The sequence below is a fragment of the Haliotis rubra genome, unplaced genomic scaffold (assembly GCF_003918875.1).
Source record: "Haliotis rubra isolate DU_JTF1 unplaced genomic scaffold, ASM391887v1 Scf171, whole genome shotgun sequence".
Taxonomy (NCBI): Eukaryota; Metazoa; Mollusca; class Gastropoda; order Lepetellida; family Haliotidae; genus Haliotis; species Haliotis rubra.
The window spans coordinates 1,517,266-1,542,580 of NW_025765681.1; the positions used below are offsets into that span (position 1 = coordinate 1,517,266).

Consider the following 25,315-nt stretch of genomic DNA (forward strand, 5'->3'; position numbering starts at 1 on the left):
TCTTTCAACAAAAGATATACATACCAACATGGACAATTATGAGTAGTTCATATATATATATCAGGGAGTTGATCAAAATGTCAAAGCTTACCTGCTATTTTGTTTTGCAAGGTTATGATTTAATTATACATATGAGCTCCCTGAAGAAACGAAACGTAGAACAAATGTGTCCAGTGATTATTTTGAGAACTTTTTAGTATATTTGCCACTGTACACACGTGAATTTCGCTTTTCATATATATTGATATGTTGCATGCGCATTTATGAAAATTTATTCGGTGGTAGTCTATATATGTAATCTTTCCGACTCTTTGATTCTTCTTTGGGTGACCATCCCCTAATGCGTGCCTTTTAAATCTTGGCCCTTCCTGTAATTGTCTTTCCTTTTTCCAATATCACATGGTATTTAAATATTTTGCGTTCAAATTGCATCTCCCATCCCGAACACATTATAGGCCGATATATGTATTTCTCTTGATAATCCTCCTTTCTCTCAGTTTGCAACATTGAATCACTGGAGTCATTGATGTCAGAGCTAACCAATATCATGCCATGAATGTCAGATAATAATTATTTAAATAGCAAATCGAAAGTGGTGAATTATTAAGATTTAATATCAGGGGTGATTTTACGTGCGTTTTAAGTAACTCATCCTTCGCATTACATTATGGCTGTGTTTTCTTTCTGTCAAATATACGCCATTGCCATTAGCCTTGTTTTATTAAGAAGAATATTATCGTGCATAAGAAGAATATATTGATACAAACAGGTTTCAGACTAAAACAATATATTTGAAGCTATGATTCAGTTGAGAAGACTGGGTTACTACCCACAACACCATTCTACCAGTTTGTGGAAAAATGAGAGTTACTCCCCTTTGATATTTTGAAAATATGACCAATCACAGTTAAGCTTTCACAGGCATTTTGGTTATGGTTGACTCATCTGATTGGCTGCTTCGAAATAGTCACAAAATTCGAACAAGGCGATAGCTCCAAAGAAAACAAACCACTGGCAAAATGCCTCTTTACAAGAAACCCGAAAAAGAAAAGAATCAAAACATTCAAGTTGCAGTTCGATGTCGGTATGTAAATCAACAAAATTGGTTTAGTTGTAACATTTCATCGTTTGTCTTGAGACGTTTTAGTTGTGTTTTTTTCGGACGTGTCAATGATCCGATGAGATGACAAAAGGCCGTGGAACTGCTGAAAAGCTTATATTTTGGCTTCTTATCATGCTTATTTCAACAAGAGCGTGCTATTGAAGACTCTTGCATGTGGGTTAAAGGCGTGTGAACGTACAGAATTATTTTGAGTCGAGTTGAGTATACAAGTCAACAGTAAAGTGTTTTTTCTCCTATGAACATGGAGATTGGAGGCTGGTGGGGGCCTATTAACGGTAATTTTACTTCCCTAATCTCGCATATGATGCGTGTATGACATGATGTATTGATTTCGTATGCTTCAAAAGTCAAGATTACTTTCATATCCATAGGCTATCGACACATATGATATGCCCTATAACTGTATAGTAATAGTATAGTGGCATATCGTATGTGTCGATAGCCAGTGTTCATATCCTAGGCTATAGGAATAAAACATTTAAAATTATTTTCCATAATATTTTGTCCCCCATGATTTTTAGAAATGTTGTCATTGCCCATAATATGATACTGCTTGTGTGCTGAACTTTCAATTATTAACCATTTATGACAACTTACAAATAATATTCATTATCTCAACTGAGGCCAACAGCATGACTTTTATCCTGTTTCAGACCAATCAATGGCATAGAGAAGAAACAGGGATCGTATGCAGTAGTAGATACAAATGGAGATAAGAAAGAAGTGACAGTCAAAGAAAGACTAGGAGTCAGCACACACACAAAGACCTTCACCTTCGACCATGTGTTTCCCCCACATTGCAAGCAGCTGGATGTCTACCACAGCATTGTCACGCCCATTGTTGACGAGGTCCTCCAGGGATACAACTGTACAGTCTTCGCGTCAGTATATCTTAGTCTTTTGAAGATTTATTAGGATTTTAAAATTGCATATTATAATGCATATCAACCTCATTATTATATATCAGGTCTTTATCTCTGACAGGACCCACGAAAGTCCGGGTTAGAATGAGCCTTCAGTAACCCATGCTTGTTTTAAGAGAAGACTAACAGGATCGGGTGGTCAGGCTCGCTGACTTGGTTGACACATGTCTATTGTCATCGGTTCCCAATTGCGCAGATCGATGCTCATGCTGTTGATCACTGGATTATCTGGTCCAGACTCGATTATTTACAGACTGCCGCCATATAGCTGGAATATTGCTGAGTGCGGCGTAAAACTAAGCTCATTCACTCAGTTATCTCTGACAGATTATTCTTTGTGGCAATATGTGTTATCACCTCCATAGAAGGCTGTGTCTCGTGAATCCTTCACAAACTTTGTCAACCCCGTCTAAATGAAGGATGTGTAGATTCCAGAGGCAATTCGTGGTCAGCTTTCCAAAAGCTTAGGCTTCATTTGTTTGCTGCCTCAATTTTGGGAAAATCTTCCCGAAAGAAAAAACGCCACAGGAATAAATATACCATTGATGATCATGACAGTAGTGAGTGAGGTTAACTACATCGTGGCATCAGCAGTATTGCAACCATATCGCCAGTTGCCCTGGATAGAAGACACATTTGAGTAGATGCCATGACTGTCATAAATACATACAGATGTAAAACATTCAACGCATTTGTATCATGTGATAATATTTCAACAGGTGTTTCTTCACATCTCCTGTCTCTAGAATATTATCAATGTCATCTATGTCTGAAAAGGTCTGTCTGTTAAAATGTATCCTATTTGCAGATATGGCCAAACAGGCACAGGTAAGACCTTTACAATGGAAGGTGATCGCAGCGATGACCCCAACATCTCCTGGGAAGATGACCCACTGGCTGGAATCATCCCAAGAACCATGTACCATATATTTGAGAAGCTGCAGAATCAGGTAGGCAGCCCTCTGTGAAGATTCTGTTCAAGTAATGATGATATAATACACTGTGGGTGTGTTGAGCTAAAATATAAGCACCATATTTGAGATTTCACATTAACCTTATGTCATATCCATGCAGTTGTATGCTTGAATTGTGATGAGTTAGATCCTGAGACTATTGGCAAACATGCCCTGCTCTTGGAAAAAACACCGCAAGACTCACACTGATACAATACTGACTCAAATCAAACAGATTGAAGAACAAAATCAGTATGTTCAAATTGTGAAGCATTTTGTATTTGTCAACCACAATGACCATGTGCTTCATCCCTGTTTTCTAGGAGGTCGAGTTCTCAGTGAGAGTGTCCTTCCTAGAACTGTACAATGAGGAGCTGTTTGACCTGTTGGGATCATCAGAAGATCCTCTCCGCCTCCGCATCTATGAGGACAGCACAAAGAAGGTATGTAGACATAGATGCCCTTGATACACAAGAATCAGTTTGATACCCAGTTGCTTTGTAGTGATCTGGATCAGTAATGCTTGTACATATTTCTAACCCGAGTTAAAGTAAGTGTTTAAACTGTACTCTCTAATCTATTATATAATCACTTTTGAGTATAGACAACATTAGTGTTTTGAAGCACTAGGTATTATTCATTATCAGGGTGCCGTTGTACAAAACCTTTGTGCTAAGGCTACCTTAAGTCCATGTTAAGGTATGGGAGTTCACGGTCACCTTAAGCTTAAGATCGCGTTTTGTACAACGGCACTCAGGTCTAATACCATAGATTATTGAGATAGTCTTGTGTGTGATCCATTGTCATGATCATTGTTTCTTGCATCCAGGGTTCTGTGATTATCTCAGGCCTAGAGGATGTGGTTGTTCGCAATAAAGATGAGGTGTATGCCATCTTGGAGCGTGGAGCTTCCCGACGTCAGACTGCCGCCACACTGATGAATGCTACATCCAGGTAGGTTGTGGTGTTTCATACAACACTCAACTTGATGGGATTCTGGGGTAGGATGGTTAAGCTGGTCGTAAGTGGTGGCCAAATAGATTGGGTGGTCAAGCTTGGTGATTCTTTGATGGCGTGTCATTGCACCCTGGCTACATGGATCAATGCTCATATTATCAGTCAGAACGTTTTCTGGTTCAGTCTCAGGGGTGGAAATAACCCATTGCCCGACGCCCGAGTCCAGTGTTTTTTTCTGTTGGACAAGCAAATTTGTATATCACACTGTACCGGTGTCCAGTTGACTTTCCAATATTAATTATGTTGTTTATTTAAAAAATCAACAAGAAAACGTACGGTATAGTGGAAAAATTATCAGGGCAAGTGATTTTACATGTGCCACTGTACCGGAGTACACTAGCAATTTTAACGTTATTTCCCCCCCCTGAGTCTTAATGATTTATAAGCCTTCATTAGGTAGCTATGACAACCTCTAGTCTGTGAGGACAAGAATCACTATGTGATTATGATCACATTGAGAATTTGCAGTTGTTTTGAAGGTGGAAATTCTCTTGTGCAGACTCTGATTGAATTGGGTCCTATCTGTCCTCGTCTCTTTACTCGATTAACTTAATGAACAAATTACTTCATGAATTCCTGGTTGTAATACAAGGCGTATCTGACATGTTCTGTCTAGTCGCTCCCACTCAGTCTTCTCTGTGACGATCCACATCAAGGAGAACACGGTAGAGGGGGAAGAACTCCTCAAGACAGGCAAGCTGTACCTGGTAAGTGCTTGTGTTGATGTCATTGTAGTCTCCAGATCGGAAGCTGTTTGCCAACATTGTTTTGAGTGAAGTCTAAGTGACACGACTCCAAAATGGATGCCAAAAGACTGTCATGATGATAATGAATATAAAGTATATGTTGCAACCAGTGGTGTAGGATTGAGAATCAAGTGCAACACTAACTGTGAAAAGATAATGGACTCCTGATGTTCTGCACCTCCAATGTGTTATGATTTGTGGGGGTTTGGTGTGTTGCCATGGTAACACCTCTGAAGAACATTGTTAACTATGCGACAGGTTGACTTGGCCGGGAGTGAGAACATTGGCAGATCGGGAGCAGTTGACAAGCGTGCTCGGGAAGCTGGTAAGTAAATAATTCATTGATCCTCAGGGAAAGTACCAAGTCCTGCTTGAATAAGAAAAATATTTAGTATGTTGACATTTGCTGTCTATTTTATTCAGTTCTAATATGTAGCAAAATTCAAGTATTGAGAACTCTTTTAGAACTATAGCAATCAACGATTCACCACTACTTGTCAATGAAGACCCCCGTCCTCAAATTTTTAGTTATTCATGCTGAGGGACTAGTAGAAGTTTTCAAAGCTGTAGAGATGTGAGAAGTGTCAGGGTTGTAATGTATTTCATGTGTTTGACAGGTAACATCAACCAGAGTCTGCTGACACTAGGCCGTGTTATCACCGCACTGGTGGAACATGCCCCCCATGTACCTTACAGGTTTGTGCTGCAGGATCAACCAGCTGTTTGTCTGTGCCAGGTTTAGATACCAACACACAGTAAAACTCTTATATTGCAATGTCGTTAACAACAGATCTTATTCTCATCCAATATCTCTGTGTAAAGATCTGTAGACAACCCTAGAGCCAACTTTAACCACCCAGTCTAAATGGATTATTTTATTTATAGCCAACCGCATGTCAGTTTCTAAACTGATTCAGATTCATTTCTTTTCATCATTGGCTGGAAAAGTTAGATCTTAGTTAAAAGACCCTATATCATGGGAGGATTATGGTAGAACTAGTTTTCAACAGAAAAATAATATGCACTGAATATTTTGTTTCAAAACGTGATAAGTAAATCTTTAAAAATAATTGTAAACAACTGTTTGAAATTAGCTTAGATCAATTGTTGAAAGGGGCTTTTTGTTTGCAGAGAGAGTAAGCTGACTCGCCTCCTACAAGATTCTCTCGGAGGTCGAACCAAGACATCTATCATTGCCACCATTTCCCCAGCCTCTTGTAACCTTGAGGTACACAGCAGTCTTAGTTACAGTATTGTAAGATGTAACGCAGCGGAGTGGGCAATTGTAAGGGCTACATTCATATCTGGTGGGCAATTGTAAGGACTGGTCAGCGACATTCATATCTGTCAAGACTAATTTCATACTAAAACAAAACCCCATTGAGGATCTTGGTGAGGATTGGTCTTCAGCAGCACATCCTTGTAAGATGGCATTAACAAGTTCAGCTGATGGTTGATGCATGTCTTCATATCCTAAGTGTAAACACTGGTGATCTATAAGAGGCCGTTTACAGACTACTTGAGAGTCCTAAGTGCTCAGAGACCGCTTTACAACCAGATAGTGCTCAGTGAGGCAACAGATAAACCGAATGTACAAGGCAGGAATTTTATGATGCAGCAAAGAGATAATTTATCAGTGTTCATGATAAGGGTTTCAGATTATTCAAACAAGGACAAGGGTGGTCAGGTAGTCAAGTGTTTAAATCATTTGCTTGTCAAACTGAACACCCAGGTTTGATTCACCTCATGGGTACAATGTGTGAAGTCCATTTCTGGTGTCCCCTGTGATGATATGGCTGGAATATTGATAAAAGTGGCGTAAATCCATACACAATCTATCAAGAACCGAACTGATGCTCATACTATTGACCATGTGTTTGCCTGGTAAATGCTTGATTACATTTGGTTGAGGGACGGTGGGGTAGCCTGGTGGTTAGAGCGTTCGCTCGTCACGCCGAAAATCCGGGTTCGATTCCCTACATGGGTACAATGAGTGAAGCCCATTTCTTGCGTCCTCCGCCGTGATATTGCTGGAGTATTGCTAAAAGCGGTGTAAAACCCAACTAACTCACTCACATTTGGTTGATTCTTGCCAGAACTGGTATTTTTATGATGATGTCACATAAGATGTAGCAGTACATGTGCTTTGTTTAGTTTGTTTGTGTTTCATTTGCAGGAAACGTTGAGCACCTTGGACTACGCTCATCGTGCCAAGAACATCACTAACAGACCAGAGGTCAACCAGAAACTGACCAAGAAGGCTCTTCTCAAGGAGTATAATGAGGAGATAGAACGTCTACGTCGTGATCTGCAGGCAGTGAGAGAGAAGAATGGAATCTACCTGGCCGAAGAGAACTATGTGTGAGTTGAAGCTTTAGCAGTGTGACAGGCCACACAGCAGTTTTGCAGCAGTCACAAACTGTCAGTATATTACTAGTGGTTTATTCTGTTGTATTTAAATTGAATAGTAATTGTTCAACAGTGGCACAATCCACATGCTCCCATCGTTGGAGACTTTGATGAAGAATGTTTCCAGGTAGCATTATGATGAACCTTTTTCTTTTTAAAACTTTGCGATTGATGGCTGAAAATTTGTATGTTTCAGTGCTATGCAGAATAAAATCAGTCAGCAGGAAGACTCTATCCAGGAGTTTGAGGAGAAAATCACAGCCCTCACAGAAGAGATGACTTCGGTATGTGTAGGCTCAGGGTGTATGTTATGCCAATAGTCACTTTGTATTGCACTTTTCTGGGCTGGATATAGGCACAAAGCACAGCATTATCATGCCTGTCGATAGATCAGTTTGTAATCAAACTTCAAATAAAGCATACAACAGTTGGTGCTAGAGGGTCACATTACCACATTACCAAACATTTACATCATAGGTGGATGTGTGCAATAAAATGCTTAATGTTTTAGTCAGATCACAGCACCATTAATGACTTCATATAATTGATGTAGTTGTCGGAGCTGTTCACGGACACGAAGAAGGAGTTGGAGGAGACATCGGAGCAGCTGACTGTGACCACCAAGAACCTGGAGGAGACGACAGTAACACTGCAGGAGACCCAGGTGAACCTGAAACACACGACCCAGGACCGCGACGAGCAACAGTTCCTGGTGGGGGAACATGTGAAGACAGAGGACCTGCTGTACACCGAGGCCACTGAGGTAAGCCTGTCACTCAGCTTGCTGTCGGGGGGGGGACTGGTGACGGGGTAGGGATCACATTGGAAAATCTTTAGAGGGATAGAGGTTGAAATTATTGTCAAATTTGGGGAAAAGTTGACACTATTTGAAACAAACTGGTATGATGTATGCATTTTGCACTTAAAATGTATTTTGCTGGATTCATTGTTATTATCGATGTGCATACTTAGTTGAAGGCTTCAATAGCAGATCTGTTTAGTTCTGTGCTTTGAGTATAGTTCCTACAATTGTAGAAGGTGACTTAGTGAAAGATATATGGATTTTGAGAATAAATAAATTTCTTTAGTGACAAAGTTTCATTATTTTCATGAAATACAGCAGAAACCTGTACTCAAATGCATACATTTATTGAAATGTTTTTAAATTTAATGTCATAAATATTTCTGCATTAGTTTACATATATTTTTCCTTATCCTGACTCATGCTTAATTGCTTGTCTCCTTCTTGAATGATAGTGGAAAAGGTAGTGGAACACTTAAAAATGGTACTTTTGGAAGCCCTTCAAAAGGACGGATGTAAAATCACTCACCCAGTGTTATCTCCCTTTAGCTGCAAGTTTTTGGTGGAAACTCCATCACACATGACCCCACATGTTTTCACTCTCCTTCTTCGCCCTAGAGGACGCTTTATGAGAGAGCCTGGGTCCCCTATATGCCTGGGCTATATCCTTTTTATATTTAGGCCTTTACTACTAAATTAGCTTTATACGGCATTTACGATTGATATACCAGCAATATGGTTTGAAATTTTTGTCTAAATTATCTGTTTATTCACGTTGTTGACAGTTTTTTTTTTTATCTTGTTTACAACTGATGAAAACTTGCATTCGTTGCAGATACCGTTTGTCGGTTGCTGATTCGCATTTATTATGTCCTAATTGTACTTCAATTGTTCTTCCAGGTTTCGCTGTTAACTTTGTCAGCATTTATCTGAATTTGAATTTAATAATAATTTGTATTCCATTCTTAGACATGCCAAGGACAGGTCTAGACGACTTTTACAAGTCATGTCTAAACCGAGTGATTGCGCTGATAACTGTTTATTGCTGTCTGCTGACATTCACTATTCCAGTGTTTTACCGGTTGCTTCTACGGAGCATGTCGCTGTGACTGATTGCAGCTCAGCATGGACAACGATGAATCTGCAATAGATGTTCCAGAGGAGCCTTTGCGCAGGAGCAGAACCAGACGTTCACTGGAGCATAGCAGATCCTCCTCCTCAGATACGGACAGCCATCAGGAGCCTGCGCGCAGGCACCCTACATACTGTAGAAGAGAATCTACACCTTCACGAAGGCACAGAGACACGTCTCAAGGCTCCAGGGAAGATCCTTATCTGAATCAGTCGCCTGCATGCAGGTCTCCGTGCAGGTCTCCACGAAGATCTCCACGCAAGTCTCCATGCAGGAAGGAGACACAATGGCAACCATCTCCAGAACAAGAAGCCTCTAAATCTGAAGATGATGGTGGAATCATATTTTCCGATACTGAGATCAAATCTTGGATGGCAAATGGATTAGAACTTGCATCACCTTCTGAAGAGGATAATGAAGCATTCACGTATATGATGTCTAACGAGGACTTTGATACACTTACCCTTCCACCCATCGATCCTGTCTTGGATGTATCGGAGAACCTCAGCACAGCCTTCTGGAAGGCAACGAAGTTCCAGAGTCAAAGTGTCCCACCATTCAACGCCAAGAAGTTCTCTCTTCACCGCATGGAACCCTTCATGAAGGCCCCATAGATAGATGAGAACTACAAGATCATCAACGACTCCTGATCTAGGACTTATAAAATGGAGGATAAAAAGTTGGTACAAATAGACACAACTACCAAACGTACAGGTCAAGAGCCATTGGTCTAGCCAGGTCAAGAGCCATCAATGAAACCCCTCAGAAGCGTGAAGTTTAGAAACTTGACCTCTGAAGAAGATAGAATGATCTACTCGTCATTGCCGACAAGGATTGCTGTCTTCCTGTAGTTGGAGTGAGCGCTTCACCAAGTCACTATACAGAGCTCCGTGGTCAGCATCATCTATCTTCGCAGGGGAAATTGAGGACGTGGCCAAGGAAGTAACGAAAGAGTCAAGGGAGGTAATGATGATCAAGTCCATCGATACACTAGCCAGTGTTATCCGTCAGACGTCGCAACCCTACTCCCGCAAGTCAAGTTTACGGCATACAGAGAGCCATTGAAAAGAAATCACGGCAGCTCCAGAGGAGGCAAGGATTCTTTTTTTCGTAAGCCCAACCGGAGCTCCCAGAGGTAACCCCGAAGAGGCAGGGCAACCAAGAGGTGCCAGGAACTTAGACGCTGAAGGACGGGTTCGAACGACTGGAGTCTTCCACCCCAGCCATTCCCATACAACCTTCAACAGTGGGTGGACGTCTAACGCTACTGGAAGAATTGGGGAATTCTTCAGGGCGACTCACGATCCCAGATCCTACACAGAGGATACAAGATACAACTACAAGCAGTACCACCGTTGACAAGCAACTCTCTGGCCCACAACTATTCTGCCGACCAGATGGAGAACCTCACCAACGCCATCACAACTCTACCGAGAAGGAGTGATCGAAGAAATAAAACAGGAGCTCGTCACGCTCGGTTTTTACTCCCCAATCTTCTTAGTACCAAAGAAAATTCCAGGGAAAAGTTCCGACTTATATACAACATGAGGAAATTCAACCAAGATTATCTACGCAGTCCCGCAAAGTTCAGAATGATACATCTTCCTCAACTGCGACAACTCGTACGTCCGTTAGACTACCTCGCCAGCATAGATCTACAGGATGCGTATCTTCACATCCCGATACATCCGGACTCAAGGAAATACCTACGATTCCTCTTCAACATCACTTCCAATGGAAGGTGCTACCATTTGGAATATCGTCAGCCCCTGGTTGTTTACTCGAGTGACAAAGCCAATCATCACATATCTACATCATCGAGGTCTACGCAGTGCATTTTACCTGGACGACAGGATTCAAGCTCATCAAGATCCCAGTCAACTCAGACTGCAGCTAGACTTCACAATCAGGCTACTCACTCAACTAGGATGGCTAGTAAATCTCCTCAAGTCGGAACTAGAACCCACACAGGATCTGCAATTCCTAGGAATACGGCTCATCACATCGCAGAATCGTATAGTCGTCCCAGAGGAGCGTTGGGTCAAGATACAACAAATGATATCTCAAGCACTACTCTCCCAGTTACCACTACGAAGTTGGCAGAGCCTACTTGGTCTTCTCACGTCAGCACAAGACATGACACGCAGAGGAAGGCTACAACTGCGCCCACTACAAGTGTTTGTGAACGCTCATCTAGACAGTCTGGACTCCTTCGGACTACTCGGACGGACTGAAACCATATCTCCTATGGTGGACTCGGAAGTCTACAATGTTCAACAAACAAATACCAACATTTGTCTCTCCGGTTCCGGATCCACAAGCATGGGCAACAGATGTTCTAAGCATCTCCTGGGATTGAGTGGGAAGCACTAAACGCTTACGCGTTTCCACCTCCAGCTCTAATACCGCAGGTGTTGCAGAAAATCAAGCAGGCGAAGAACCTGCAACTGATTTTGGTCGCGCAAGGGTGTGGTTTCCCATCCTCATACAAGAACTTTGAAGTTCAACCCTGCAACTCCCAGAGTGGCCGAACCTACTAATTCATCCGCACACCAAGCAAGTACACGGAAGTCCACCAGTATTCCAACTACACGTATGGAACGTATCAAAACTTGCTTGAAGAAAAGAAGATATTCCGCCAGAGCAGCGAACGCAGTCACACTAGCCCTACGTAGATCAACCCGCAGCTTGTACGACGACAAGTGGCAGAGTTTTGAGAAATATGCATTGAGGAAGGGCTTCACGGCGATGAAAGCAACACATCCTCAAGTGGCGGAATACCTTTGTCATCTAAGACAAACATGGCGGTTAAAAGGTTCAACACTCTCTACATACCTAGCCGCCCTCAGCTCAGTTATCACCATGAAGACGGGTCTGTAAACTGACCAAAGTACCAGAGATACTGGCTCTACTACGCTCCTTTAAGTTGGAAGACCAACAAAAGAAATTTAAAGCGCCTGCTTGGGATCTCAACGTAGTCTTGCAGCATCTCACCAGTGACGCTTACGAACCACTAGAAAGGACATCCTATGAGTTTCTAACACATAAAACTCTGTTCCTGGTTGCCTTGGCAACAGCAGCTCGGATGTCAGAAATACATGCTCTGGACTTTGAACGAATACGATTTGATGCACATCGCAACATCATACATCTGGGATTGAGTTGGGATTTCATAGCAAAGAACCAACTGCCCGGTCAGCCAGACAGAAAATTCCACATCCCCAGCACTCTTGTCAGTCCTTGGGCCACAGGATACTCAGGATCTATCCATATGTCCAGTCAGAGCATTGAAAGTCTACCTACAAAGGTCTAAGACGAGGAGACTAAAATTCAAGCACCTTTTCATCCCTCTATCTACGGAGACACCTACAGAGATCCCACGTACAACAATATCAATATGGATGAGAGCCATCATCTTAAGGGCCTACAAAGCAGCAGGAACTTGAGCCTCCACGAGCCTCAATCCTCGTGAAGTCAGAGCACTGGCATCGACACTTCGCTCTACATGGAAACTGCTCCATCTCGACAATAATGGAGGGCTGCTATTGGAAGTCAGAGACGGTGTTTGCCAACCACTACCTCAGAGACATGGCTACCAAGGACGTCTCCGGCATTCACCAGTTTGGGCCTTTTGTTGTAGCACAACAATTGACGGTTCCTCAAAGGCGCTGAGATGAATCTCACCCTTTTATCACGTGACTTGTAAAAGCCAACACTCAGAAGAGTTAGAGCTTAGAGTCCATGCGCATGTCTGGGATAGGCCAGCATGAGTGACAGACCCTATACTTGTAAGGACATACTCGTATATGATGAAGGGTCGCTTCTCCACACTGATCACGAGCATCAAGACATGGAGTCGTATAAATCCACACTTAATGTCAGGAGAAGCGGTTCCAGAGAAATCTGACAAGTTGTGGTCCCCCCAAACTCATCAGAGGAAGCTGGAAGAAAGGATCAGCATAGTACTATAAGAAGTTCCCTCAGGGGGGTATGCAGGACGTAAATCAGCATTGAATCCAGAGTGGCTTGACCCACCACCGGTTCCGTTAGATTCTACAAGCAATTAAGCATGAGTCAGGATAAGGAAAAATATGTAATTTTTTTATTAAAATTGATATTTTATACTTATCCTGACTCATGAGGTAAGCCCTCCCAACCTCCTCTCATGGCACTCTGGATTCCCTGAAATCCAGGTGTCGGGCGCATAATTCGGAGAGAGTGAAAACATGTGGGGTCATGTGAGTTTCTCGCCAAAACAGCTAAAGGGAGATAACACTGGGTGAGTGATTTTACGTCCGCCTTTTTTAAGGGAGCTTCAAAAGGGGATTCAAGTGTTCCACTATCATTCGCAAGAAGAAGGAGACAAGCAATTAAGCATGAGTCAGGATAAGTATAAAATATCAATTTTAATAAAAAAATTACATATTCGTATAAAATACTTAAGTAGCGGATTGACAGAGCAATTAAGTTTTGTGAAATCAAAGTCTTCTTCACTTGATGTTTTTGTGTGTTTAGCTGTTGAGCACAGCTGAGTCATCAACATCCGATGTGAGTGGTCTCCATGCCAAGTTGGACAGGAAGCGGGCAGTAGAGGCCCACAATGAGGAGAGCCAGGTGACCTTCCAGGAACGGTTCCGAAATGACATCAGCAACATGCGCAACTCAGTCAACACCTACCTCTCCCAACAGGACTCCTTCAAGACCAATGCACTCGGCAACATAGGTTTGTACACGACCATTACCTAAACAGTGATAGGTTTCCTTGTCATAGGGCAAAGCTGTCATACGTACGAGCTGGTTCCCGTCTCCCTTTGTGTGCGCCAACTTGCGATATCCAAGACGGGGCCCAGCATACTTCTGGTACCAGATTTCCAGTGACAAGCGTATATTCAAGAACCAGTTCTGGTTCCAAATTGCGTGACCGCCAATTATAACTTTACTAGACCCGACCAGGTGTATAACCATGTTTGGCTGTCACAGCTGTTGACAGCCTTAATAGCTGGCTAATTTGGGGATGGTTAGGTCAGAAATTTGTTATTCCTGCAAGGATTATCTGTTTCTTACAACCATGAGACCATTCAAAAATGTATGAAACGTTTGTCACCAGAAGTACTAAGGTCTCGCAAAGTGCTTAGTGTGTCCCATGGGGACCTGGGCCAATGCACAAAGCAGTCTTAGCCCTACAAGGTTTGTAACTCCAGTTGTCTTGAGACATAGCCTTAAGATGGTCTTATTGCTGAAGTCGTTTTGTGCATATGGGCCCAGGTAGAATGTGTTCTTTGCACTACATAGTTAGTTTAAGAGGAAAGTCATTTGGGATCATGAGGAGATTTCCAGGTCAGGCAAACTTTTCTGGTAGTTAAAGGTGATTAAATGGATGACTGACTTGGCTGATAGCATGTCACAGTAACCTGATGGCATGTCACAGTGACCTGATGACGTGTCACAGTGACCTGATGGCATGTCACAGTGACCTGATGGCGTGTCACAGTGACCTGATGGCGTGTCACAGTGACCTGATGGCGTGTCACAGTGACCTGATGGCATGTCACAGTAACCTGATGACATGGATTGTTGTTCATTATATCAACCACTGGACTATTCAGCAGGTCATACAGCTGGAGAATTGTCAGTTGCAGTGTTAATACAACACAAGTGCTGATTTTAGTGTATTATGCTTTCAGTAAATACCCTGTTGTTACATTTTTGTAATCATTATATCTCCATTACCCAATGACTTCTTGTATGTAATGGCAATTTATATCATCAAAATTCTTACGCAACAATTTCCCTCCAGAAACAATGTTGAGCCGTGGCAAATCACAGGCAGACAGTTTGACATCGCAGATGACCGGTCTGGTGTCCCTACTTGGTACCCATGTAAAGACAGTTGACGCCCATACACAGCAGGGACACGAGGACAGTCTCAGCACCCTCTCCCACATCCAGGAGGCCGTACAGTCCACCAAGGTAGGTAGTCAGTTCCAGGTGTGGAGATCATCCCTTAACACATAGTAGCACACTGTATGTGTCACCAGTATATGTATTCCCTTTTTCAGAAGAAGTCATCCTTGGGGTACATATATAAGCATTAAAATGTCCATTTTAAATACATATGACAGTTGTAACAATATTTCAATAAAATATTTTACAAAATGGAAAACTCGTTTTTGTCTTGTGAGACCACCCCACAGGGCCCCACAGGGCCCTCTACAGCCAACAGCGGGTAACTCTGGCTGCTTACCTCAAACCTCACTTTTCATGCTGTCGTTTGTATAAATCTTATGATCTACTGGGGTTATTGAAAGAGTTCCACCTTGATTGCATTGGGCATTTTATTTGGAGATACACCTTTGCTGAAACACTGTGAGTTTGAGTATATAAGCAGGGCTCCTTATAAATTCTTGAGGCATCGAGTATTTACTCACAAGTTATTCACATTTAGCAGTATTCTTTAGGTATTCATGATAACTTTACTCCCTTGGGTCCAATCAGTTGGGTATTTTTGCACCCATACTTTTGTTTCAATAATTTTGCCTAAAATGGTGTCTCAAATGATTTCCTTGGAGACACCAGAAACCCATGATTCTGGGATTGAATCCTGATTTGCCCCCAATTGTTCTGAGCACCATTCCCAAGCTTGTGTTTCATGCAGTAATAATAGTACATGTCTTCAACCTGTGTCACCTCAAACTCATTAAGCTAACAGAACATGATATAACTGGAATATTGTTAAAGCACAACAGTTTACCTAACAATAAGCAAGATGTCAAGCCTATTAAAGCATTTTCTCTGCTGTAGAGTTCATGTACGTGGACTGTGGCCATATAATCAGTAAATACAGTTCCGTTAGTATAGTTATCTGAAGAGAAAAAATTGGGCAATGTTGTACTTCAAGGGTGTTGAAATCTATCCTTCATATATTTACACAAAGAAATCAAAATAAATTGGGTAATGTTGAACTATTTTGTGTCTTTTAAGCAAATACTCACCTGATCTGGAGCTCTGATGTAAGACAGTTTATCTATATCCAGCAGGCACATATTACAAAAGACACATAGTACAAGAGATTCACAAACATACTACTATTGTGTTGTTAATGTCTCTACCCTCTTTCTCCTGACAGAGTTCGGAGGTGTCAGCTCTGGACTCCCTGACTCAGACTGTGGTTGTTTCCTCGCTCACCGAGCTGCAGAACAACATGAAGCAACTCAGCTCATCTCTCAGCTCTTTGGCGGAGTATGTGCAGCAGCAGGTTAGTGAAATCATTATTACCTACGAGGGCGAACATATCAGGGTTCATATTTTTCATACGATGCCCTAGGGCTAAATATCACTTTGTCATGGTGACGTTTCTTCTGTGACGTTGCATTCAACATGCGGCGATGGCGGGTAGACAGCCTATGTTTGAAAGTAGATTGGGGTTATTTTCCTCAATTTGATGACTTCGGCAATTAACAGAATATTATATTCGTGCCCATATCATACTATGTTTACGACACTCGTGCCTAAATATCGGTATATCCCTCGCTCTCACTCGGGAAATACCAACATTAAGGCACTTGTGTTGTAAATATAGTATGACATGGGCACTCATATAATATCCTCTATATGTGTCATGCCAATATAAAAAAGTACTGGAATATTTGAAAGAGTGTAAGAATATTATACCGGTAAGTTAGTGAGCAATTAATGAGAATCTAAACAAGTTTAATGCTTTTCTGTAAGCAATGTTAAGAGGATTAGTAAACTATGGCCACACTGCTGCCTTGTGACAGGCACAAATCATTGTTCAAAACAGCTGCTTGTGATATTGTTATCCCCCGCAACGCGTTTTACGGGGGGTATTAAAATGGACTCCGTCCGTGCGTCCGTCCGTGCACTTTTGTCTTTTCCGGAACAGAACTCTAAAACCGTTCACTATTTCTTCACCAAACTTGGCACATAGATAGATCTGGCGGTGTACTGGTGCCTTTTGGTACTTATGGATTTCTGAATAATATATTTTGGGCATTTCCATGGCAACAAGCTTGACTAATACTGAAATTAGTGGTAGTGTTCTTTTCCGGAGCAGAACTCTAAAACCGTTCAATGTTTCAAACTTGGCACATACATATATCTGGTGGTGTACTGGTGCCTTTTGGTTGTTTTGGAATTCTGAATAAAATATTTTGGCGTTTCCATGGCAACAAGTTATACTAGTACTTTGACTGAAATTGGTGATAGTGCTATTTTCTGGAGCAGAACTTTCAAAACCTTTCAATACTCTCCTTCCACTTTTCTATATACACACATAAATATTTGACATAATTATAACTCGTAGACATAATCATGAAAAGTATTTTGCCATTGCAGAGGATATTGATGACTTTGTTCTCTTGTTACCCTGATTTTTCAAACTGTTGAGACATTTCCCCTTGACTTTCATGGTTTGTTATTTTCACAACAGTGCAAAACAACCCTCGTATTTGAGATTATATTGTTTTCTTACCATAAATCCCACCTACTGTGCTTTGTTTTTCCAAATATTGCGCTGTTTCCTATTTATGGTAAATTGTTTTAACAGCGAGAGAGTCAGACTGCCCTAATCAAGGCTCACACACAGAAGCTCCACACAGACTTGAGTGCTATCACAGACACTGTGAGGAGTTATGAGAAAAGCCAGCATGAGAAGATTGTGACACTACAAACACAATCCCAGGAGAATGTGGCCACTCATGGCACTCTACAGAAGAGCATAGAGGAGAAACTGAAGGAACTGACTGACCTGATACACAACAAACACTCACATGTTGCCCAGTACAATACACAGGTAAGACCAACAGGGACAGTGGTAGTTATGTGATGCAACATACGCTTGTTTGGTCAACACTGAAGGTACTTGGTCTGTTCTTGCTTGTCCTGTCAATAAACAGGGTAGACGACATGGCCTTGTTTGTCCTGTCAGTAAACAGGGTACAGGACATGACCTTGTTTGTCCTGTCAATAAACAGGGTAGATGACATGGCCTTGTTTGTCCTGTCAATAAACAGGGTACTTGACAGGCCTTGTTTGTCCTGTCAATAAACAGGGTACTTGACATGGCCTTGTCTGTCCTGTCAATAAACAGGGTACTTGATATGGCCTTGTCTGTCCTGTCAATAAACAGGGTACTTGACATGGCCTTGTTTGTCCTGTCAGTAAACAGGGTACTTGACATGGCCTTGCTTGTCCTGTCAATAAACAGGGTACTTGACATGGCCTTGTTTGTCCTGTCAGTAAACAGGGTACAGGACATGACCTTGTTTGTCCTGTCAATAAACAGGGTACTTGACATGGCCTTGTGTGTCCCATCAGTAAACAGGGTACAATCGACATGGCCTTGCTTGTGAGGTCAATATATAGGGTAGATGACATGGTCTTGCTTGTCCTTTCCATAAAGAGGGTATATGACATGGTCTTGCTTGTCAGACTGAAAAACCACTCTACATGGAGCTAGTAAGACTTCTAGTTCCTGTGCACAGCTATTGAGTGCTACCATATATCATAATTAAGAGCTTATAAAATCGTTTTCTGATGATAGTACAGGGTTTAAAGGCCAACAGTGTTGTAATGCTGTCTCTCATCTTCAGGTGACGGAAGCACTGGGAAACAGACAGGAAGATGTGACACAGCTGTCCTCTAGCATACAGAGGTATGTCCATGTTGTTACTTGTCATTTTCACCTTTTCAAAACAAAAACGTCTTCTGTTGTGGTATAGTGTGTGTTTCAGATGTTCAGTCGTATGTGACATCTTTTTATTAAAAGATTAATGAGGAACATTGTCAGCTATGTCTCTTTGCACAGCTGAGGTTAACTTTCAGTATCGTCTCCTTTGTTTTGCCATCATTAGGCATGCTTGTAATCTTCTTCCTTGCATGTATGCCTATATCACATTGCAAGTGTCCTTTACAATAATTTTGAAATTTTACCTTTAACCCTTCAATTTCGTGACATTTATATTTAATGTGCTTATTTTTGTCAATATTTGAGAAATTAGGAAGTTTTTTGTTCAAATTTGGATTTTTTTGCTGTAATTTCCGGCCGATTTAGGGCCAAATATAGGCCTTTCGAGCAAATGTAGAAAAATCCTTGGAAGATTAAAAACATTTATCCATTAATGTCATGTATGTTACATGCATGTGTGTATTGCAGTGCTGTAGACAGTGCTACCACTGACTCCTCCACCAGTTCAGACAACCTACAGAGTCAGCTGCTCAGCTGTGAGAAGTCAACATGGGAACAGATCGACAAGGTCAGTCTTTACAGTTAGATAATCAAGATTCTGTAGAATGCTTCTATTGTGGAAGTCAGTGCTTCTTGTTGCAGAGATACTCACATGAAGGTCCGGGTTAGAATTGATCTTCAGCAACCCATGCTTGTCATAAGAGGCGACTAACGCGATCGGGTGGTCAGGCTCGCTGACTTGGTTGACACATATCATCATATCCCAGTTGAGTGGATTGAAGCTCATGCTGTTGATCACTGGTCCAGACTTGATTATTTACAAACTGTTTTTGTTCTTTTACAAAACACTCATGCCTTTATTTGGAAATTGAAGCTGACTGAATTTGGTGTGTTTTAGCTTAAATAATATATTTTACGTGTTATCAAGTGTGTGCATAATAAATCTATGACCCATCTGACTAAATCATGTTTGCAGATGTGTTCTAATCTTGAAGACAATGAGAAGAAAGTGGGGAAACTTCAGACAGACATCACAGACAACCTGAAGCAGAGATGTCAGGTCAGTCCACGGGACACCTTCTCACTCTAATCCCGAGAGTTTGCAGCTGTCCTGCTTGAACGAATCAGAAATGTCCACTTTGTTTCCTTTTCCTATCACTTTTAGTTGGTTGAAATTTGTTGCAGAACTAAAGTACTGAGGACCGGTTTGAAATTAGGACCATCAATGTTACTTGTCAGTGAGGACTTACATCGTCAGACTTCACTTGTAAATCCTGTACAGTTTATTAGGCTTGGCCAAGTGTGAATGTCATAAGCAGTATAGCAACATTTGGGGATAGAGGGTTATAATATTTTCAAACCCTCACTAGGATTATTCAGCAATTTCTTAGATTGGTATTTTTAGATTGTAAATGATCCAGAATGACTGCCCAAAGTACAAAGAGTGGGTTCATGATGAATTCTGTTCTAGTTCCAAATTCTCACTTTCAATATGTCACTCAATTTTGAACTTTAGCTGTGAGGAAAACTGCCATAAGCATAGGAAGGCAAAAGCAAAATGGAACCTGTTATAAAATTTATTCAGTATTTAAATAAAAAAAATTAATTAATTTACATCCCTGTCAAGTCTGAAATGTGAAACTAAAATATATGTAAAATATGAATCAGTTGATGTCATACAAGCATCATTACAGTCCATCCTATTAGCAGCTTTATTAGTGGATGGAAACCAAATGAAACAAGAAAGAAAATACAACAATAGATATTCATTGTGAAGTGAATTGTGAGGATACTGAACTAGGGTGACGCTGTTTGCTGTTGTGTTTAGGCCTGGGAAGACCACAGCCGTGAGACAACAACAACATTAGACAAGCACAGAACAACACTGCAGGACAACCTGAAACAACATCTCAACAACACACAGGTAAGGTGTCCCCACAATGTGCAGTCTGTGTAAAGATTTGGCTTAAAGTTATTCTTGAGGAACTGTTGCTTGTTGTAAGAGGCAACTAATAGGATTGGGTGGTCAGGCTCGCTGACTAGGTTGATGCATGTCATCTTGTCCTAATCTTGTAGACTTATGCTCTTGATGCAAATCACAGGATTGTTTGGTTGATACTCAAATATTTACAGGCTGTTGTCATATCTCTATTGCTGAGTGTGGTTTTAGACAGCAAGCAAACAAAACACATGTGAGTGAAAGCTGTAGGGCTTCCTGGTGAGCATATATGTCTCCAGCAACTCAAGGTTGTCATCTGAGCTTGGCTGGTCAGACCACCTCTGTGGTGTAGTGGTTAGAGCGTCCGCCCGGAGAGCGGAAGGTCGCGGGTTCCATCCCCGACCGAGTCATACCAAAAGACGTTAAAATATGGTACTTGTTGGTCCCTGCCTGGCGCTCGGCATTAATGGGTACAACAAGGACTGGTCTGGTCGGCTCGGAGTCAGTATACTGTGTCTGAGTGGGGTATTCATGCTTACTGCGGCGTGGTATCTCAGTGGGCTAGCACTATAAAACCAGCTTAAGTCTGGGCTAGTACATACACATACACATACACACGCATGCACGTCGTCATATGAGCGAAATATTCTCAAGCACAACGTGAAACCCAATTTCACATCATCTCACCTTGGCTGGTCAGGTTTGGTGACGTAATTCATTTCATGTCATCTACCTAAATTGCATGGATCAGTGACCATGATGTCAAATGTGTTACTGCTGGAATATTACAGAGTGGTTTTAAACAACGAACAGAAAGTGTAGCATGTGATAGAATTGGTAGTGAATGAAATTAGCACTAACCTGAAGACATTTGTGTTAAAGGGTGATCATGGTTTTACCTAGGTATATATAGTCACGAGGCTGGTAGACCTTCAATGTTAATTCCTATACCTGCATGGAAGTATTTCTAACTACTAATCAGAAACACTACCTGCTTTTTGGTGTTGTAAGTCCATATAATTAACTGATTCAATTTAATACAGGTATACTTTGTAGATATTTAGAAGGAAGAGCTATCTTGGTATTTTCTGACGGCCATGTGTCTGCTTCAGTCCCTGGCTGCATCAGTGTCGGAGGTGTCAAGTCAGGTGTCTACATGTGTCGGGGAGAATCTAGAGATGGAGGTGTCCGAGCTGGGTCAGCAGAGGAAGTGTGTGGATGAGCAGCATGCAGGGACCACGACGTTCAGTCAGACCCACACAGAGGAGCTGCAGGCTAGGCTGGGTGACGTGGACAAGTTCATGGCAGAGGAACTCCACAAAGACATTCCTACAGGTGGGTGGCTCCTGGTTGATCCACAGCCTAACTGGTTTGGTTGATTATATGGATAGACTTTGTGACTTGGTTGAATGTGTTGTATATTCTACTCCAATGGCAAGATCATTTCTTGCAATATTGGCCACTGGATTGTCTAGACTAGAATCAGTTATGTATATGCTGCTGTCAGATATGAATGAAATTATGTACATATACTGGATTGAATAACCTAACATTCATACCAACGAAAATGATTTGGGAAAATTGAAAGGTTTAAAGTTGGATGATCTTAATGTTATTGGTGGACATTATTTGAAAATTAGAGACTGTGTAATAGCTTGTTTGGTAAATATAATTCATTATCATAATTCATTTCCATCAACTTATTGAGAGACATCATATTGTCCCCATTGACCAGTAACTTAATTTAAAATCGGCCATGTAACAGTAGAGTGAGTGAGTATGGTTTTACACCGCTTTTAGCAATATTCCAGCAATATCACGGCGGGGGACACCAGAAATGAGCTTCTCTCACATTGAATCATGTAATGGTAGAATTTAACCTTATCATCCTAAAACATCGAATGTACAGATATTTTTAAGTACTGCCGTTCCAGTGAACAAGTAAATTTATAACTGAATCGAAATGCTACATATTACATTCTAGTGTTTCCTGAAATGCAAACATGTGGAAGTTGTCTCCCTTAGATCAGTTGACTTGACACTTAGGTTCCCCATTTTCTGAACAGTCACACACTCTAACTACATTGTGTTATTGTTCTGGCAGGTCAAACCCCCCAGAGGCGAGACTTCAGCTACCCCCGGGCCCTCAGTAAGACTGACCCCCACGATGCCTTGCTGAAAGAGTTCCGGGACCATCAACAGGCTGACCCCCTTGCAGTCAGTCTGTCAGATGCCCTTGAAGCTGCAGAGGTGGACGACAAGATGGTCAGTTCACCAGAACCTGAGGTACGTGGTCAGCAGTTTCCTATTGCCAGACATTTAGAATCAACCTGTCAATATTGTCAAAGTTTATGTAAGTTTCGATCCCATAAAATCAGATGTGTTACCCCATCGCGATACCTGTTGACTGCCTCCTTGGCCCAGTTAACAGATTGTCTGTCCAGACCGTAAAATATCATTGGTTCATTCTCCATACAAAATGATCTTGTTGCTCAAACACATCACAAGTTGCTACTTGTTTGACTGTCTTGTGCCTGACATTTATGGGATAACACAAGAAATCGTCAGCTTGGGGGTCAATGTAATGTGTCTGTCTGGAGCGTTAGGGTAGCCTGGTGGTTAAAGCGGTCGCTCATCACACCGAAGACCCGGGTTTGATTCCCCTCATGGGTACAATGTGTAAAACCCATTTCTGGTTTTGCCTGCCACAATATTGCTGGAATATTGCTAAAAGCAGCGTAAAACTTAACTCACTCTCTCACTCACTGTAATGTGTCTGAGTGGGGCATCCATATTAATCTGCGGCATGGTATCTCCATGGACTATAACTATAAAAACCAGTGTTAGTCTGGGCTAGTATTAATAGCCACACTCTCTGATCAAAATATTTTTGAAAAAAACATTTCACAGTGAAAGCTTCCTATTGAATCATAGAGATGTAGAAATGATTAAATCAAAAATTGTTTGAAAAGGAAATCTTTTGTCATTTGGATCCGTGTTACCTGATTGAATGTGTTGTATAACAAGCAGCTGTCTTTCAGGATGTGAAGGACATATCTGACAGCCTCAGTGACGCCGGCAGTGACGTCTCCACCAACTCCAACACATCCGGCATCTCCACACTCAGTGACAAGAGTCGGGTATGTACACACGAGGCTGCGGTATGATGTACTTGAAGGACAGGGTATCTCACTAGCTTCATTGAGATGAATTATTATGAATTTACTGTCATATTACAGGAAGCATGGGATTCTGATATTTCATGACTCTCTGGATTATTTTGTGAATGTTTCATGCTATTTGATGAAATGTTTATGTGTAGTCTAAAGTATGGCCCATAATTATTATTGTGGTACCACTGTATACAAATGAAATCAAATGATATGCAGGTCAGGAATTCACCAAATATATATTAAACATACTGTTTGCGTAATGAAATACAATTTAATGACTGTTTGAACAAAAAAAATAAATTTTCTTTGTCCTTTTAAAATATCTTCAGTTTGTTTTTTTCCTGTGACATTGGACATTATTCCTCAAATCACATTTATGTTTTCAAATTGAAATGTGGAATTATATTTATGACCTATAATTTTCTAAATACATTTATGTTTCCAGGTTTCCAACAAGGAAAACAAGCAACGGATGAAGCCACCAAGTTCATCCAGAGTGAAGAAGAACATAACGACACGGACCCCAAATAAAACTCTCACCCCCCAGAACAAGACCAAACTGCCCCTGCGGCAGGGCAACACTCCTCTCTCATAAATACAAAACACATTCTATAATCATAATATTTAAAACCTTCATATAATCTTTGTTGGACTTGACTGCATATAGTCTAATCCGCAAGTGATGTGCACACAGTGTAGCTGTGACCTTAAACTACAGCTCTAGCTATTACCCTGAACTAAATCATACACAGCACAGTGGTTAAAGCGTTCGCTCGTCACGCTGAAGATCCGGGTTCGAATCCCCACATGGGTACAATGTGTGAAACCCATTTCTAGTGTCCCCCGCCGTGATGTTGCTGGAATATTGCTTAAAGCGGTGTAAAAACCAAACTCACTCACTCATACACAGCACAGTGGTTAAAGTTTAAGCTCGCCAAAACTAAACTCACTCACTCATACACAGCACCAGCGATTTCTAGCTTGAATCCAGAGCCCAAAGGTTTGAGGATTTCTGGCCTGAATTCATATGCACAGAAGATTATGACTGCCCAAAGTTGCACAATACAAAATTATGTGGCCTGTTGCACAAAAATTGTGGCTTTAACTTTAATATAGACATATGACAATCATAGACCTTATAACTGTATTATGAAATCCTGGACCCAGGGCCCGCTTCTGGAGCAACAATTGCCTTTGAAATGGGCTCATAGTCCTATTCCAATACAAACAGTCTCAATAAACATCAGTCATATCTCATACCTTATAAGACCTGTAACTGTAGCCTGGTTAAAGCGTTGGCTCGTCGCTTCTGGAGACCTACAAATGCCCCCACATTGGTACAATGTGTGAAGCCCATTTCTGGTGTCCCCCGTCGTGATGTTGCTGGAATAT

General features: G+C 41.5%; 1 protein-coding gene across 1 annotated transcript; it reads left to right on the forward strand.

The window, feature by feature from the left end:
• The first annotated feature begins 940 nt into the window (after positions 1-940).
• Positions 941-24,762, forward strand: LOC124272637 (kinesin-like protein KIF11-B). Its single transcript, XM_046707834.1, has 24 exons — positions 941-1,084; positions 1,777-2,004; positions 2,855-2,996; positions 3,323-3,442; positions 3,829-3,953; positions 4,633-4,723; positions 5,021-5,087; positions 5,380-5,458; positions 5,894-5,990; positions 6,939-7,123; positions 7,368-7,455; positions 7,725-7,934; positions 13,621-13,828; positions 14,903-15,075; positions 16,232-16,360; positions 17,672-17,917; positions 18,717-18,778; positions 19,280-19,379; positions 19,788-19,871; positions 20,640-20,735; positions 21,863-22,085; positions 22,855-23,036; positions 23,792-23,890; positions 24,369-24,762. Exons 1-24 carry the CDS (start codon positions 1,020-1,022, stop codon positions 24,516-24,518), a joined length of 3,249 nt encoding a protein of 1,082 aa, XP_046563790.1. The 5' UTR covers positions 941-1,019; the 3' UTR covers positions 24,519-24,762.
• Positions 24,763-25,315: the final 553 nt, after the last annotated feature.